The 18,448-nt window shown below is 36.4% G+C and overlaps 1 protein-coding gene across 9 annotated transcripts in view; it reads left to right on the plus strand.

Annotated features, from left to right (window-relative positions):
• The window catches only part of PTPRD (protein tyrosine phosphatase receptor type D), a 685,849-nt gene that overhangs the window by 608,122 nt on the left and 59,279 nt on the right, over window positions 1-18,448 (plus strand). For all 9 annotated transcript variants that reach the window (XM_077148194.1, XM_077148192.1, XM_077148196.1 and 6 more), the window contains 2 exons: window positions 3,707-3,830; window positions 17,247-17,422. In XM_077148194.1, the coding sequence (XP_077004309.1) occupies window positions 3,707-3,830; window positions 17,247-17,422 (300 nt within the window). The remainder of the gene's footprint in view (window positions 1-3,706; window positions 3,831-17,246; window positions 17,423-18,448) is intronic.

An 18,448-nucleotide genomic window follows, 5' to 3' on the forward strand; every position in this document is an offset into this window, starting at 1 on the left:
GGAGGGTGGGATGGTGGACTGAGTTGTGGGAAGCCTAGCGTGGTATGCCACAGAATGTTGTCTGACTAGACAGAGCCAGAAGGATAAATAGAGATATCTGAGAGTCGAGCTCAGGGAAAACAAATAGAGCTTAACTTCTTGGTAGGAAAATGCGTAGTCCATGGGAGACTGGCCAAAAAATAATAGGTTGAAGTGGAAACTGACTTCTAAATCACCCAAGATACGCACTGTTCTTTCTCTGTGTTGGCCATTGGAGTCTTCCCTGAGATGATCCCAACAAGAGAAGCCAAACCACAAGCAAACAGGCAAAGCACCAGTGTCATCGCCCTAGGAAAAGCCTAAAATTTGGGCTCCGAGAACTAGGATCTTACCCATTCTTGCTCTCTTTGCCTCATTAACATGGATAATTGAAATTTGATTTTCCTTAGATCCTATTATACCTCACCTACTTTCAGTAGTTATTCTTTGCTGAATTTACTGCTGTCAGCATTCTGACATACTCCAAAAATAATGGCCTGTGCTCTGTATTGTTAAAGGTTCAGTCAAACAGATAGATTCAGATGGATGAGTGCTGTGTTACACAAAGATAAGTCAGCATTATTTAATCAATGTTTGTTTGATCCATATAAAACGAGGACAAATGTAAGCTGCATCCCATCTGCTTTATCATCCATGTGAAGCCGACCTCGTTTTTTAAACTTGATATCTTATATAATTGTCCCAGAATGACATAGGATGATAAGTTGGTAAGAAAAATCATTCAGACTGGTCACATAAAGGATGGTCATGTTTAAGTGTCTCCATGTGTTGGTCTTCTTGGTTTTGCAGTGGCATTCTGGATGGATAGGCAGCATTCTGGTTTAATAACAATCAGCTGGGCTTTCGAATTGCTCAGACTTGGGTTTGAGAGTAACTCTGTTAGTCTAGCTGTGTGAGCATAGCCCAATGCCAGTCACATAATAGGCCCTCAGTAAGCTTTATTGAATTAAGGAGATTCATCTTTTTTAACTTTAAATCTGTCATTTGGAAAATAGGGAAATCAACAATACCTACCTCATAACAGGTGTGAAAATTACATAGGACACTGCGTGAAAAGCATTATTATGGTGGCTGGCAAATGACCTGGCAGCTATGATTATAATTATCTTATACTGATTGGTCTTCTTCCCATGAGCCACACTTTAAGTCTAAGCATGTTCGCATGTGTGGCACAGAGCTCATGTTTCCATTCCTGGTTTGCAAACTCATCAGTGTAAGTCTCGAACCAATCATGCAGAGAACTGAGAATATGTGACAAAAGAAGAAATGGACATGAGTTAACAGTATCTTTGAGTTGCTAGATGCAATTTCTTTACTCTAAGTAAATGCAAGCCATTTAACACATCTGCAGTAATCATAATCTGAGTGAAACAAGGCCACACAGGGAGCAATATCTTCCAACAAAAACACTGTACATCAATGAGCTTAGTAGCTTCTTGGTATATTTTAGAGACTGATATTTAAGAAACCTATGAACCAAGTAATGCTCAAGTGTAAAGTGGAATATCAGCGGCAGTTGTAATTTGAGGCTCACTTACTTAATTACTAAGCCATTCGTCAATGAGCGTTATACGTGTTAAAGCTTTTGGGACGCTGTGCAATGCACTGCAGTTCCCATGGTTTATTCTCCAGCTCCCATGTTATGTAGAGGAATTACATCATGATTTCTCCTTATGAACTCTCAACAATATTTCATTCACCAATTCAATTCATTAATTAATTTAATAAACTGGTCTTGAACCATTTATTGAGGTAGGCATAGATGATTAAGGCTATGTAAGTAATGGGGCTGTGACTAAGAAATCTAGAACTTAAACTGTAGGTGTCCCCAGAGCCAGTGAAAGGTCTTTACCAGGGAGATGCTTCACAAAGACTGCTTTGGCAGCCATATGAAGAATGGATTGTAGCACTGAGAGATTAGTGGAGGGAAACCAGTCAGGCAACTTTCAGATTGCAGGTCTGAGTTTAAGGAGCAGCAGTGGAATTGTAGATATGAGACCGACTTGAGAGATGTTTAAGGCAGGTCTTGATCACAGAGTGGAGAAGGTCAAGGTCGATTGATTCAAAGCCTTCCACCCTAGACAGCTGAATGCTTCAGCTTCACTTTGCTGTACTTAGAGAGGAGTACATTCAAAGAGGTGATGAGCTTCCTGGAAGAACAAACTAGAAAGACCCCCTAAGTACATTATTCTTTGGACCCTAAGGCATGGATAAATATTTTGCTGAATACTATTCATTAATTGACTAATTAATTTTATATATAAATCAACATAGGGCTGAGAAAGGAAAAAGGCTTTATAATCCTTAGTAAATCAGAGGCTGCAGTTCATATTACTGAGAATTTCAGTGTGTTTGGAGGCTATTCGAGGCTATTAATAGGCTTGACTATTTATACCAGTGAGTTTTACTGTCATGGTGAACTCTTGTCCCTTCTAACAGAAAGTGTGTGTATCTTTAATTCTGTAATAGCTATTGGATATATTTTACTTTCAGTTCTACATATCCATATAAAAGCTTGGAAAATACCTAGCATCAAAAAATAACTTCTAGAAATCCTATGAAGTTTTCTTTAATTTCACTTGTACATAAACCTCATTTATCATTAATTATTTCTGCTAAGTTCATTTCGATCATTCAAAATCATCTATGTAATTACTGAACTCATGTTTCCACATACAATGAAATTATAAATCTTAAAAGGATATCAGTATCTATGATGGGAAAAAAGGTGTTTTGATTTCTTTAACATTGCAGGAAATTACAAAGTCCCCTACAGTTTTATTATGCAAAGCCTAAATTAGTTCTTAAAATAATAGTTGTACTTAGATTTAGAAAAAGAATGTATGCATTATTTTATATCTTTGCAATACTTATTTTTAGATTATTAATTTCAGTTGAACGAAGGTATCAAAGATGCATTAAAAATCAGGGGAAAAAGTTTAAAAGAAGGAGTAAAAATAAACCTATAAACATAATGGAAACACATGATGATAAATAGAAACACAATTAGACTCTATCTGCATTGGGTTATAAATTGATATTCTGATTAAAATGATAATAGATTTAACTGATCTCCCTCCTTTATGTTATTTTAAAGTGCTTGAATGGTGCAAATTGCCTCGTGATATTAATTATGGTGTGTTACGGAGAACCAGACAAAACCTTAAATTGCCGTAAAGATGTGAGCATGTAGGAAAAGAGAAATGAATGAAGCCTGTACCTCATGAAGCCAGTGAAAAACCCCTGAAGTTAAAAATGGGAGACTAGCGAGGTCCAGACAAGAAAGAATAGGGAAGAATAATCAAGATAAGCTAATGTTCATAGAACCAGGAGGAAAATTGAACCAAGATAACTTGTAAACTACAGAAGCAGAAAGGGAAATGGAAAAATAAAAAATAAAACCCTGGCTTTTCCAATATTAATAGAACATCTATATTGATTTTTTTTTTCATTTGAATCAATGTTGGTAACTATCACTGTTTCTCACTATGATTAATCATTTCATATAATGCTGGTTGAATTAGCGTTCAGCTTCACAGCTAGGGTCATCTGGATGAAGTATGACTTCAGAATTTTCTTTTTTGAATCATTTGTTATTTGTGATAAGTGCCTATAATTCACTGTTACACAGTATTGATTTCGTGTGTGTGCTGTTTTTCTTTTAAAGTCAATTGACCCAGGCCAGCAGTTCACATGGGAACATTCAAACTTGGAAGTCAACAAACCAAAGAATAGATATGCAAATGTAATTGCATATGATCATTCCCGGGTTCTCCTATCAGCAATAGAAGGTAAGGAAATAACAGGCATTATACGTATCTTTTTTGTGTGTGGGTGTAAGGATGAGTACGATTTATAGTTTCAGCTATGTTATAAGTCAGCCATGAAGATAGTTACTTAAAATTCCAGGCATAGCTTGCTCTCGTTCTTTCTCATACACACATGTGCACATACCATACTTCAGTGTACATGAGCACTCAGTGTCCCTGACATTCCCTCACTGCCTTCTTGCCTCTGCCCTAGATGAAAGACTTGAGAATGTAGTTGGTGTTTATATGTAGGAAGCAAATTTGGGTTGTACGTTTTACTAATGGTTGCTGACAGTTATAAATGAACAGGTGAATATCAGAAGAAGCCTGTAAACTCACTGGTTATCTTAAAAAGGAGGGGGTGCTCTTTTGCAGATAAATCTGGATATCGACTAGGGACAGTCTGAAGGCTAGGAGTTGGTGGTGCAATGATTAGTATATATTAATAAACACATTTAAAGTATCACTGGTGCATCTAACTTGCAGAGTTTTGGTAATCTGTCTCTCACAATTGCATAAGCAGTGTATTCCAGAAGGAAATGACTGCTCCTAAAAGATGAAGGTTACTCCCCAAAACACCTCACTTCCCTTAAAGATTCATGAGGATATTTTCTATTCAGTACTTTCCAATTAATAAATCCCTCTCATATGGCATCTTAAAAGCAATTAGGAGCTCTTGTTCAATGGTCAGCAATGTCTTTTGGACTACAGTAGCATATTGAGTTGCTGTCCGTAGAAAACACTTTACAGTGCCATTTAAATCCTTTGGTTTCATAACAGCTACCTGGAAACCACCAACTGTCACAAGCTGCTCTCTTCTTTGTTGGCTTCCAAAAGAGCTTTATGGCCTCTTCACATGTCAGAGATCACTGCTTACTCTTCCAGCTGTTTTATAAAATATCGAGTAATTACTAGCTTCAGGTCCAATCCTTCTTTTAGAACCTTACATTTCAAACATTTTCATCATAATTGTTCAAATGTAACTGTCCCTGTTTTCTGCTTTCAAAAGCTGTGATGATCACCACTCTGTCTCACTACTCTGGCCAATTCCTACCTGTTTCCTCAACATCAAAGTTAATCTGAAAGTGAAACTGCCTAAAAGCTTTCCCAGCAATCATAAAGGCAACATCTTCATTTGTTTCCAGTCTTCTGGGAACCAGAAATTTATGTCAGTATTTTGGGAAGCTGCAGGCCTGCAGCCCCCCTTACCTCAAAACGGTCCTGTGTGGTATAGATCTATCTTTTGCAAAGTTCTCAAATTAATTTTACTTTTGATGTTAGAAGATGTTATAATCCCTTTTTGAGATCATTAAAGGTAATAGGTATCCAAGAGTTAACCTGATTTTTCAATGCTGAAAAAATTGATTAGTTCTTCAAAGTTTCACTGATGCTAGTTAGTGTGCAATAGGAAATTGCTTCCTTTCAAGTCCTCTTTCAGAAACATAATTAATACATGTGGATGATTTTCATAGAGTTTATATTTTTAAATCTAAAACAAATAGCATCTTGTTTCAAGTCTCTGAAATCATCTCTAGAGTAAGTAAGAAACTAAGTCACAAATAGAGGAGAGAAGTCATTTTTCTGTTAGTGAATCAATGTACATCCTAGAAATGAAATAAATGAATTTAAGTTAAGAATCTAGAATGATCTGGTCTGGATAACTTGTCAGTGCTCCTTTACTGCCTGGTAGTATTGTTTCCACTCAGATTAAGTCAGTCAATATTACCAGTTCCCTGTATTTTTGCCCACTATGTCATTATTTTTGTTAACCTGTTATTTCCTACCATCTTAACAGTAAAGTATGTCAAAATACAAAGACTATGCTTCCTCATACTTATAATGTTGGAAACTACATACACTTCATTTCCATACTATTTTTACAGTACAAAAGCCAAAGCACTTGAATCAGCCTAAAACCTGCAGTTTTATAGCTCTCTGCCCACCAGAACTCCCTAAATCTAGAGCTGACCTAGAAACTAAGTCTTTCCATTTTAAGTATTATGCAAAAGGTTAGAAGCATTTAATTGAAGTTTATGGGCTATTCATAGAGCTTTAATCTAGACTACAGCCATGAACAGCATTTTATCTTAGACTAAACCCTAACCAGAAGGTATTTAAGGAGAAAGACCACCATTCTAGATCTTAAGCCCAGAAGAGAAAATGTTGGCATCTGAAACCACAGTAGCACTAACTAAAGCTCTTTCTGCAAAGGAAGCTTGGAGTATACAGGGCCAGACTTTTCAAGTATATTAAAATGTTAAGTGACTTCATACACAGTTTGTATAAAATAATGTACTTGCCTTGGTTCCACCTGCAGCATTTACTCAGATGACTTGGGTTGAGGGTTTACCCTTGAACGTTTTTGTTATTTTTTTTCTCAGTCATGGTAGCTACTCTCTTCATGTTACTTTGCACAGTGATTTGACAGAAGACTACAGAAAAAAACGAAGTTGCCACAGTGATTCATGTTGTCTTTTTCCCTGTATTCTAGAGCAAAACCATTACACTATTCCCATCATGAGATGGCAGAGAAAAAAATGGGATATAATCAAGAGTTATACATAGACACCAAGGTGCTAACTGAACTTCTTGAAAATAATGACACTTCTTGGCATTTTTTTTCCAAATCACAGCCATCTTATTTGTGTTAGAAAAAATGCAGACTAAATTCAAGAGTCCTATTTCCAAAATGCTTCCATGTATTGAATTATGGGGTAAAGAGTGTGGATAACACAATTGAAATTTCACCCAATCCCATAAGCATTGGTATTCCCACATGTAAGCAGTTCTCAAGAAAAAAATAACAATTTCCAAAGAATAGAGTTGTTAGGATTTATTTTAATGATTTAAGACAAATATTTTCAAATAAAGTCTAAATGGAAGATAAAACTTGTATATGGAGAAATTTAAATATGATAATATATTTAATCTGGTAAAATCTAAAATTCTTCTGCAAGTATACTTTTATTAAAGTAGGAAAAGAAAAAATGAAAAAGTATAAGAATAAGAACAAGGAAATCTAGGTTTGGGTTGCTAATCTGGGACTAACTAGCTTTATTACTTTGACTTTAATGGGTATCACTTTCCTCAACCCTAAATTCTTTCACTTCTGACTTCTAAAGTTTATTTCTATGTGATTTCATGTAGGTAATCTTATTTACTGTACACAACAGTGTAAGTATTTTACTAGATATTAAGGTATCCATATTGGGAGAAAACTGAATCTCAAGCAGAAAAGTGACTGCCCCATGGATGCAGTATAGCTCAAATTACAATGCAGTTCTTCCTGTCCCTCTACCAGGGCTTTCACTGGATGTGACTCTAAAAAATTTAGCATATATCCAAAAGCCCAGCCTTATTTTTTACATAAAAATCCATCTTATTTGGCACCAGTCTATGGAGAACACAAACTTTTCATTTTAGCATGTTTTTCCTATTTTAAGGGATAACTGATTTGAGGCAGTAACACCAAATTTGGAGTCTTCAGTGATCCAATACCTTAGAGTCATGACATTGTAGAAGTATGGCCAAATGCAGCTGTCTGTACCAAAATGACTCCAGAGGTGATTTTCCAACTTTACATATCATTTTATATATCTTTAGTTTCTCAGAAATACAGGAATGTCGTTCATTAACATATTATTTATCATAATGCTGTAAAACTTCAATCTATTTACTGCATTTCTGGATAACAAAGAGTTTTGTGTTCTCAGCAAAATAGTGTATCTTCAATTTTGCCAGAACTGTGCTTCCATTAGTGAAATTATAATTAGTATTTCACTTTAAATGTCATTTGACATGGGTTTTTAAAAATCGCTGGCCATATCTAAAAATAGAACAAAATAGGGGGGTGCAAGGGTAGTTTAGTGGTAGAATTCTCGCCTGCCATGCAGGAGACCTGGGTTCGATTCCTGGCCCATGCACTTCCCAAAACAATCAAACCAACAAAAACAAACAAACAAACAAAACAATTCAACAAATGGTGCTGCAATAACGGGATACTCACAGGGAAAAATAATGAGATGTGACCCTGCCATACAGCATACCAAAAAAAGAGCAAAATGAAATATCCTCCTTTCCAATTCAACAAAGACAAGAAGTTATAATGGATATGACTATCTTGGAAATACTATTGGTTGGGCACCATGTCATGGATTTTATGTCCATTTTCTGGGGTGTTCAGAATAACCCCAAAAGCTAGGTATTGTCATCCATTTCACAGAGAAGGAAACTGAAGCATTTAAAATGTGAAGTAATGTGTTTAAGATCAATAGCATGTAAAGGGGAGAGCAGACATTAGAATGTCATGTCCATACTCAAACTCAGGGCTGCTCTTCTCTCCCGTAGGCTGCTCAGTCACGGTGGCTCTGCCTATGCACTTCATATTTAATTTCTGGTGCCTGTTTACCTGGAAGGACTGTCTAGGATTTTTGAAGGACACATTTGGAAGCACTTATGCAATCTTAGAGTTTGAGGTCTTTAAATTGCATTTTTAGACTCCAAAGTGAATTTTTCAAAAGAATAAACAACATATTTCAGAACTGTTTGATGGTTTCCAAGTGAAATTTTTGTTTGTTGGTTTGTTTAACGAACTTTTTAAAGGTATATTGGGAAGAATACTAAATAGGAAAACAGAAAACTGGAAATTTAATCCTAGTTTAAGGAGCCATGTGACCCAAACATGTCACTTAATGAAATTATCATTAATATTTCAGGAGAGTTGGATCCTTTTGAGAATTTGATGAACATATTAAAACCTCACTTGAGAACTAAGGGCATCAACCCACACTATTGGCATACTGCTTCAGAAGGTTCATGGACACACAAACCCTTTGTAAGCCCATTCTCTGATGTAGGAACTTCTGATTGTCCTGCTGAAATTTTATTTTAAACCCAGAGATAAATAATGTGATTAGCCAAATAAACATTAAATCTTGGATGATATGGCGCTAGCTCTATCAAGGAAAAACTTTCAAGTCATGTAGGATCATTGGTCAATGTATGAGTCTCCCACCAAGCCAGGTTTAAATGTGTACATCTATGAGAAAGTTAGAAATGACAAAGAATAATCCATTTTAATATGTATACTTTAACACAAATGCTGGTTAAGCAATGAAAGAAGCTTAGTAAAATATGGGTTTGTTTTATATTTTTCTAGTTCAGGGCAGGGACGTATATAAAGTGTTGAAACAAATGAAAATTTAATTCAGTTCCAACTCTTTAACAAAACACCTTCTCAGAAGAAGCCCATTGGCTTCTCAAGAGCTTTTTTCCTGTTAAAGCTTCCTAGGTTCTTCTTGGTTCTGAATAGCCCTATGTAGTCTTGGTCAAGTTACTATGCCTCAGATTCCTCATCTGTACAATGGGTTTAATCTGTGCCTACCTCACAGAATTATCAGAAGGAAAAGTGAAGTGATGCATGTAAAGCCCTCCAGACAGTGCCTGTCACAAAGAAAATGCCTCATAAATACTAGTAACTATCAAGATTATTATTAGTGTTATTATGAACTGCATAACTGCTATAGATAGATCCTGTTTTTCTCAGGTAGAATTTCTTTTGTACATGATCTATGGAAAAATTAATAACATCCAAATGAGGCAGCTGCATAATTTTGAGTACTCTGTGAAGCAAAGAAAATATTAGTGTTTGATAAATGGAGACCAGACCCGTAATAGCATTACACATTTCAAGAGGAGAAAGAATGTGTTCTTTCAAATGGAAATTCAAAATATATCATCTGCTGTTTGATTTGCATAATAAGAGCAATTCAAAAAATTCCAAATGTAAATAATGTAGATAATATTACATCAACATGATTATTTGTGAGATGGGCAATTTAACACCTTTAAAATGAGAAACCAGCTCACAGGGAATCACCACCCCTAAAGTAAATCTAATAAAAAAAAATAAAGACAGGAAACTGCGGATATTCCCCTGTAACCTTGGCTCACCAGATCCCACACACTAGTATTCTGTGCTTAAGCCGTGTCCTACCCTCTTTTCTGCCCAGTTTTCAAATCAATGAATAAGTCTGTACCCATTCATTTAAAACAGCTGCCAGCACATGCTAACATATTCTTTGCTTTCACATCTTACCTATTCTGTGACAAAGTCTTTAAAAAAAAGAGAGAGAGAGAGAGGTCATACTATCTAATAACCTGATGTATTTTAAACGAGAAAAAAACAAATCCCGGAAAATAAATTAATACAGCCTATCCAACATCTTCTCATAGATGTTTAGTGATAGCGAATATAAATGTACCATATGACGCTGACATCAAAGAATTAAAATTGTTTCCCCAGTAAAGAATTCCTTATGTTGCCATGTGTTATTTCCCAAATCACCTCAAAAATATGATCCCTTTTCATGTCTCCAATTTCCTTTTCTCCTCCCTCTGCTTTCTTTTCTCTCGCGCTCTCTCTTGGGTTAGCCTAATCACTTGTGAGTAGGTTGTGGAAACCTGGTGTTTGTTTTATTTTGCTTTTGAAATTCTATTTAAAGTACTGAAGGAGGTTTGTTAGATGTACACTCCTTTTTATAAAAAAACAATAACTATTTTTTCTGAATTACATCCAATTACTGGTTGGGTTCATTTTTCTCACACTGTTCAGTACGTCAGTCATTGATTTAGGCTGATAACACAGTTTCTTTAGTGTTTTCAGTCTTTCCCTTCTCAAGTTAATTGTTTACAAGCATGACAGAGATTAATCCTTTCATTTCAGTTTTTAGCACATAAAAGCATCTCTCTTTGTAGTAGTGGTGCATAGAAAAATGTTTATAGCTTGGTTTGGATTAAATAGAAAGCTGAATAGGACTTAGCCTTTGGGAATGTGGAACAATTTCACAAGGTACTTGTAGCCTGACTCAGAACTACCATCTAATTAGAGCTATTTAAATGGCATCTTTCACCTATGTAGAGCTGAGCAGTGGTTGTGCAGGTCTGTTATTCCCCGGCTCCTACTTGAGCCTCTGCCTGTGGTGGTCCTGTTATTTTTTTCTTTACTCCTGTTTCTGATGTAATTGAAGACTACATCAGAAAACTCTGTGAGTTTATTTTTGTTTATCTCCATTGTCTTTTGAGTTCAATTATTGGGTTGCTTTTTTTTTTTTATTTTAATTGTACATCTATGCAGATTAATGAATCCGCACTTACTCCGAGGCTCTTGAGAAACCTATATCATCTGTGGTATATGGGCTCTACTGTTAGGATAAGGCCCAGGTTGGAGATTTGTGGGAAGTTGTAAAATAATTATTATTTTTGTGCTTTTAGTTTATGAGGATTTCTATTGTTTGTTTTAATTTAGAAGTTCAAAAGGGGCTTTCTAGACCTAATATTGCTTTTCATTGGTAAAGTATTAGGAATGATTGGGCTTATTTAATTTATGAATAACTCATATACATGTGGCATTTTAGAAATTTCAGGAACATGACTCAGTTGATTGCTATAAGAATGTTAGATGAGGATGTTATGATGATGATGTTCGTATATGAGTGATGAGAAGCCTGAGACTCTGAAAGGTTCCTACAGACAGAGCTAATAGTTCGGTTCCTGACTACCTCATTGCTGAATGAAGCCCTAAAATAACTGCATTCTTAGTAATATAAATGATTGGACCCCAACTCTCTGATGTGGCTGAAATTTTGGCCCATACCCTGCTTTATTTCAGGGCAGGGTGCTCCCTAATTAGAAATGAGTCCCTTCTGTCATAGGGACAGATAATTGCACAGCACTTAAGGCTAAGCTTGGAATGTACTCAGAGATATGTTAACCACCCACTGTCTTTCTTTTTTTCTTATGATATAACTGAAGTCAGAAATGTGTTACAAGAAGGGAGGAAGGGTGAGATTGATCATTATACTACTAATATTTACAGTGTCAAAATTTTCCAAGGGCTTTACATTAATTAATTTGACTGCACAATAACTGTGAGATGGGTGTTATCTCTATTTTATAAATGTGGAAACAGAGGTACAGATCTACAGTGTCAAGTGCTGCTGAAAGTTTGAATAGATCAAGGTCTGGGATTGACCAGATCTGACAAAGTGGAGACTGTTGCGCACTCTGACAAAAATGGTTTCAGAAATGGAACGGTCGGGATGAATGTCTGGTTAGTGCAGTTTAAGGAGAAAAGGAATGATGAGGAAGGGGAGAGATAAAGTATGGAAGGCTGTTTTGTTAGTTTATATGCATATATATATTTCTCTCTCTCTCTATGAGGAAAGCAAATAGCAGCTAAACTATCACAACCTCTCTGTCTTTCATTTGTCCATTCTCAAAGCTCAGCCTCCTCAGGAATGTTGAGGTAAAGAAAACCAAGTAGAAGAATCCACAGAATACTCAAAGGGTGAAGGTTGCACTCACATGATCTCTGAATGTTATCCATTTTCCCACTGCTTTTGTATGGTGATGAGCTACCATGCCCACAGATCAAGGCATGCTTTTAACAAAAAATGTCATGCATTCTGCAGAAACATTAAGGGTAATTTGCCAAACTGCAGTCACATCTGGTGATACCATGGCAAATAACACACTGCGCCTTTGCAAGAAATACTGTTTCCTCATGTGTTCTGCAAATAGAATCCTCCATTCTGCCAGTGCAGATCCAGCCATTAAGGGTGGTCACCATGATGCAGGTGAAGGGGAAAGAAAGCCTGTGTCCCTGGAATTAAGTACATTTACTTATAAATTATTACTGGAATTGGGTTTTCTATGTTTTAGTTTTTGCTAGTGCCAGCAAACATGGGTGGCAAGAACTGTTATCTAGGTCTTAACCAACAGTAGGTTTTCATTAGTCATTTGTTTTAGAGTGAAGGAGACCACACATTTACTCAATAAGAAATCGTTTTCATACTCTACTGGGTTTTAAGTACTTGAATACTATCTTATAAGAAATAATCGACTTGTTTAACAGGCAAGCAATCAGAGTTCTGGACAAGAAGAATAACTGGCCACATGTCAAAGAGCAAATTTCCAACGACCCTAGATCACAAATTCTTATTTGCTGTATCAGTTTCTCCAAGTTCTTAACAAGTAGTTGGTATTGTCCCAAAACATTAAAATGTGCATATGATCTCCCTATAGTGTGGAGTGCTGCAGGAGTAGCCACGTTCTCCTTATGACTGTGTAATTTCACATCAGTAAACTAGTTCACATATTATTTGGGGTCCTGCTTTTTCACTTAACATCAGTTCAAAAGGCTTTCCCACATTATTCAGTACTCTCTCAACAAGAGAATTCATTTCAAATCAAATTATCAGCTGACCCCAAAAATCAAATGCAAAGCAAGTTTAATGTTTTGATTTGTTTTCAAGTGACATGTGACCCAATTAGTCCTCTTCAAATTAATGGAAGAGGAAATTTATTTTAATCCTTCTAACACTAAACATCACAGATAGTATGTTCTTTTACCTTGCGGCTTGCTTTCAAGCTTTTAAAGCATCTGTCACTAAATCAATTATTCATCACAAATTTTTTTTTCAAATAAAAGTAGCGTCCTCTTCCCATTGATTCCCTCTCTTTCTGTTAATATTCAAACACATGCAGAGACAATATCATTAAGCCCTGTCCTGTTAAACCCATGCTTAGATGAAGAATAAGGGCATTTTTCTTGCATCTCAAACTGATGATAAAATTGCAAGAGTTTTGCAAGCAATTAAGAAAAAATTGAGTCCAAAGTCCATGCGTAGGCTTATTTTTCCACTGAAAACTATAACTAGCAATTACCAGAAAATAAAATAAGAGACTAAAACTTGCTTACTTCTGTTCAAACGACCATTTGTTATGGTTTGCTGTGCACAAAGAACACAGAAACACAGCTCTGTCAATTACTCACCTCTATCCAATCCCTGATGTTCTTAAAGCTTGAGGTTTACAACTCCATGTTTAGTTTTACCCAAACACAATGACCTAGTAGGTAATATTTTTAAGGACCACAAAAGAGAACAGTTCATTAACTGGTAAAATACTCTAGAAAACAGGAATGAGACTTGTTGGCATAATATGAAGTCAGATGGCCTAAGTTTTCTCATTTATAGAATTAGGAGAAATCATTTATGTTGTTGGGATTGTGCACATGATTATTATTAGGGAGTAAACATGAAATAATATACATGGTAAATTGTGGAAACTTATTCACTTATCACTGTTGCTAAGCCTTGGGCTTCTAGGAAAGAGCTGTTAAGTTTTGTCTTCCAATTTGGAGTTAATATTTTTAAAAGGGCAAGCCCCAACCCCTTTCTAAACTCTTTTCGCATTCATCATTCTACTCAGCTTGTTGTGCTGTGTTGTTTGAATAAGGCCAGGACACATTAGACCTTAGAAATTCTGGAGAACATAGCCATGTCTCACATCTGCAAATTGCAAAGGACTTGTGAGAAAGAGAGAAATTACCTGACATGTCTTCTCATCAGAGTGGGCAAAGGGGGTTGCAGTAGGAAGCTTTCATTCCAGGTACCACCTCCGTACAGACAAGTATCAAAATTGAAGAGGAGACTCAGCATTACTTTCAGGATGTAAACATCACCCTAATAATTAGCTCTAATAATAATTAATGAGTTTTTGTTATCAATTTTCTTCTTTTCAAAATATCAACCCCCACATTCTTAAAGTATATAGTGATGCAAAATTAATCCCAGATCCCTTATAGTCTTCAGGCAGAATTTTTATATTCATATCCCTTGGAAGTAGTACTATCATTAAGTAACAATCCCCATCCCCACTCAGAAGAAAAAAAACTCGCTGTTTTGTTGTGCTGTCTTGAGCTGAAGGTCAAAGACCTTTATGGTCCATTATGTAATAACTGGTTAAGATTTGTGCAGTTGTGCCGAATGGGTCTGCTTCCCTCCCTCTGCATGTGACTCTCACGTCCATCTCCTCCACGTCCTTAGAACAGCACTGTTCAGACCCATTTGTTGTCCTTGAGAAGGGGGCAGTGGCAAAGTGCCCAGCAGATGTGTTTTCTGAGTCATTAATCCAGATTTCTCCATTCTGAATTTTCTCAAAAAAATTTTTTTTCTGTGTATTTAGCAAGAATTCTTATCAATTCTTTAAAGTTGTTAACTGTTATATGGAAATTTTTTGAAAGTGAGTTTTTCCTGTGTTAGAAGATGGATTCATTCTTGGCTCAGAACCAAAACCTGTGGACATGTGGATGTGCCTGCTTCCCAGTGGCTGTAACCTGAGGAGTTTATTTAAACTGTCCTTTGAATCTGCAGTAATTTGGTGTCAGAGAGGAATAGGATCTTTATCAACAAAGGCCCGCCAGAACCCCAACTGCTTTTTGAGTAGCTGTAATAGATGAATTATGTTACAACCAACCGTGCATTTGAGTTTTTGTTCAAAAGGCCTTTCAGCTAATGCTGGTGGTATTCCATATCCATACGTACATTTTGGAGTGCAGTAGTTTCCATCTGACTTTCATTACTTTTCTTGGGAGGATCAGTTTTACAATTGGAATCAGAAAAGCAGTCAAAGTAATTCTAAGTGGCAATCAGTGAAATATAACAATTTTAGCTTGGGGAGCATATGTTCCATTATAAAGAAAATATTCTTTTTTTATTTTTTCATCATTCCAGGTCTCATATTTTCTCAGAGACCATGCATAGGCTTAGTGCTCCCTCCATTTCACACTGATGTCCCTGGAAAGTACTTGTCCCCCTCCAGGGATAGGTGACTCCTTACCTCCCAGAAGAACGAATCGCTTCTTGATCCTGACACTGTGAAAATCCTGGAGATGAAATCCATCTCTCTGTAGTGCCTCCTTCAGAATTGAAAACTTGGTCTCAACAGGGTTAATCTAAATTTCTCTCTTCAGATATTCATGGACAGCTGTCATCCCAACCCCTAACTTTTCCTTTGCTGGGCTATACTATGGATTCCTTTCTCATATGGAATAGCTTGATGTCCTTAATCACTCTGGTCACCCATCTTAGAAGTATTTCGGACTTGCCCATATCCCTCTTAAAGACATCATGGTGAAGAGAAATTAGATTTGCAATCAGAATATCCAAGTTAAATGACAGCTCTGTTACTTATTAATTGTCAGATCTGGAACAAATAATTTATTCTCTTTGTCCCTCAGCAATGGGAGGATAAACCCAAGAGACATGGCCTAGTGATTGAAGTAGTCAATAAGTAAGGTAAAAACAACTATATAACCATAAGCTGCAATATGTGGTATGAAGGAGGGAATTCCGAGCCCCAGGGTACTCAAGGGCAGGCCTCCTGAGATGAGGCTGAGCATTTTCTGATGAGGAAACAGGGAAAGCGTGTTCGAGATGGATGGTGCTAGGGTGGGAGAGCAGTGTGTTCTAGCAACTGAAACAGGCTAGTTTGGCTTCAGTTTAGAAGGCAACAAGGTAAATGGAATGAGATGAGTCTGGAACAGTGTATAGCTTTGTAGGGTTAAGAGTTTGGATTTTATTTGACATTTAATGGAAGCCATTGTTGGTTTTGAAAAAGAGAGGTTCCCGCATCTGATAATATATTTTTAAAAATTGCTCTTGTGCTGGTTGGAGAACAGATCAGACAGGGCAAACGTGAAAGTAGGATGAACAGTTAGGAGGCAATTGCCGTAATCCAAAGAGAGGTGTATCTGATATTTACAACTCCATGAATTAAATGCGAAACGGTGCCCTGCAGCTTCTCATTTAATCACAGCTTGACAGCCTGTGTTTAAACTTGATGCCATCAACCTGAGCAAGTCTTTAAATTTCTGTGCACCTCAGTGCTCTCCTTTGTGAAAGGAGCATCAAAATAGAACTTATTTCAGAAGGTTACTCTGAGAATTAAATGACTTTATATATGAAACACATAGATTAGTGCCTAGCCATAGCTAGTGCTTTCATAACTATTAGCTTTAATTATTGTTATACACAGATGTTCTTTCAGATTGTAAATTGCACTGCAAATATGATACACTATTGAACTAATACAAAAGGTAAAGTAGAAATGTTGTCCCCTAGTTCCCCATCTTTCTAGTTATTATCTTTTGAAGCAGCAACGTTCTACTGTTAACTGATCTCGAGTTCCTTGTTAAGAAAATCTGCAAAGAATTTTTTTATCTTCCCTTGTAAAACTTTATTTTTTCTGGTGCCATCAAGAAAACAGACAAAGTGTGAGAGAAAAGGCACTGTATGGATCATCAGTTATATTTTCCTTTTGGTAATATACCTCATCATATTAGAAAGACCAAAAGCTTTCAATATTACATTTCTTTAACATGATGTTCCTGATAAGACCTGTTTTTAATCTTGCCTAAAACCTGAATTTAATATATCACAACTCCCTGTAGCATAGTGTGCAACACCACTGTAACACAGCCCATTGGCCTCATCCCCTGCCGCTTCCTCTTGTGATATTTTCACCTAGCTCAGTAACACCCCTTTGTTTTTGCAGGCATCCCAGGAAGTGACTATGTGAATGCCAACTACATAGATGGCTACAGGAAACAAAACGCCTATATTGCAACCCAGGGATCACTCCCTGAAACATTTGGGGATTTTTGGAGAATGATATGGGAGCAAAGGAGTGCCACAGTTGTCATGATGACAAAACTGGAAGAACGATCGAGGGTAAGAATATATATCCTTGTCCTCTTCTTAAAATCTATCTAAAATTCTGTGAAAGAGGGCTTATTCAGATTATTCAAATTAGCGTAAAGTCAGGACAGCTAAAAAAAATTATGTGTGTTAATATCCGGCTGAGAAAACACATAAATGTGTAAAAAGCAGTTGGCTAGTTTAGACTTCTCCAAAATGAATAGATTATTAAGGTTCAAGAAAGAAGTTTTATTCATCATCTGGGTCCAATATTGTGCTGCATGGCACATTAATTCAATGCTTCTTATTTGGAAAACTAAAACATAATGGGTAAGCAGTGTGCCATATTCCAAAGTGAATGTACAAATATTGTAGCCATCTGATGAAATGTAATCTTCGACTGTGAGAATTAACAAAGGAACCTCTAAAAGTTCACTGCAGACAGCACATACTCTCACAGAAGAGTGAGATATTCTGTGCAGAGGTGGCATCGGCAGGTAAGAGAGGCTGCTTTCACTGTGGTCTCAGTAGTCCCTAAAAGGATATTTAGAAGGAAACCCAAAGTCTAAATTCCTATTTATTACTGAACATTTGATGTTCTTCAAATGTTGTTCTAAGCTCAACGCATGGCAGTTTCTCTTAGCCCAAGTGTGTATATGAAGGAAGAGTAAAAGCCCAGAGGATTCAAAAGGGAAAGTTCAGACGTAGGAATTTTTTTTTTAAAGCCACAGCTTAACCTAAAGGTGAGAAATCAAAAGGTATAGTACACAGCTGGTTTAGTAAATCTAAAAAGCAATCAGATCTTTCAAAATGTGAATTCTATAGAGAATTTGAAATATTGTCTCACATGAATTTAGATCAAAACTTGTGACTCTGAAGACAAATACCTATGTCATCTTTTGCATCCAAACCCCATTCGAAGGATGTAAATGGATCCAGTATTAATTAGTACTCAGGGTAACCCCTAGGTAGCACATGTTTTCTTTAAAAACAGCCCCCCACCCAAACGATCCTTGGCTTGATAATTATAACAAATTTTAACACAGTATTAGGTGCATT

This window comes from Tamandua tetradactyla, chromosome 2 (assembly GCF_023851605.1).
Source record: "Tamandua tetradactyla isolate mTamTet1 chromosome 2, mTamTet1.pri, whole genome shotgun sequence".
Classification (NCBI taxonomy): Eukaryota; Metazoa; Chordata; class Mammalia; order Pilosa; family Myrmecophagidae; genus Tamandua; species Tamandua tetradactyla.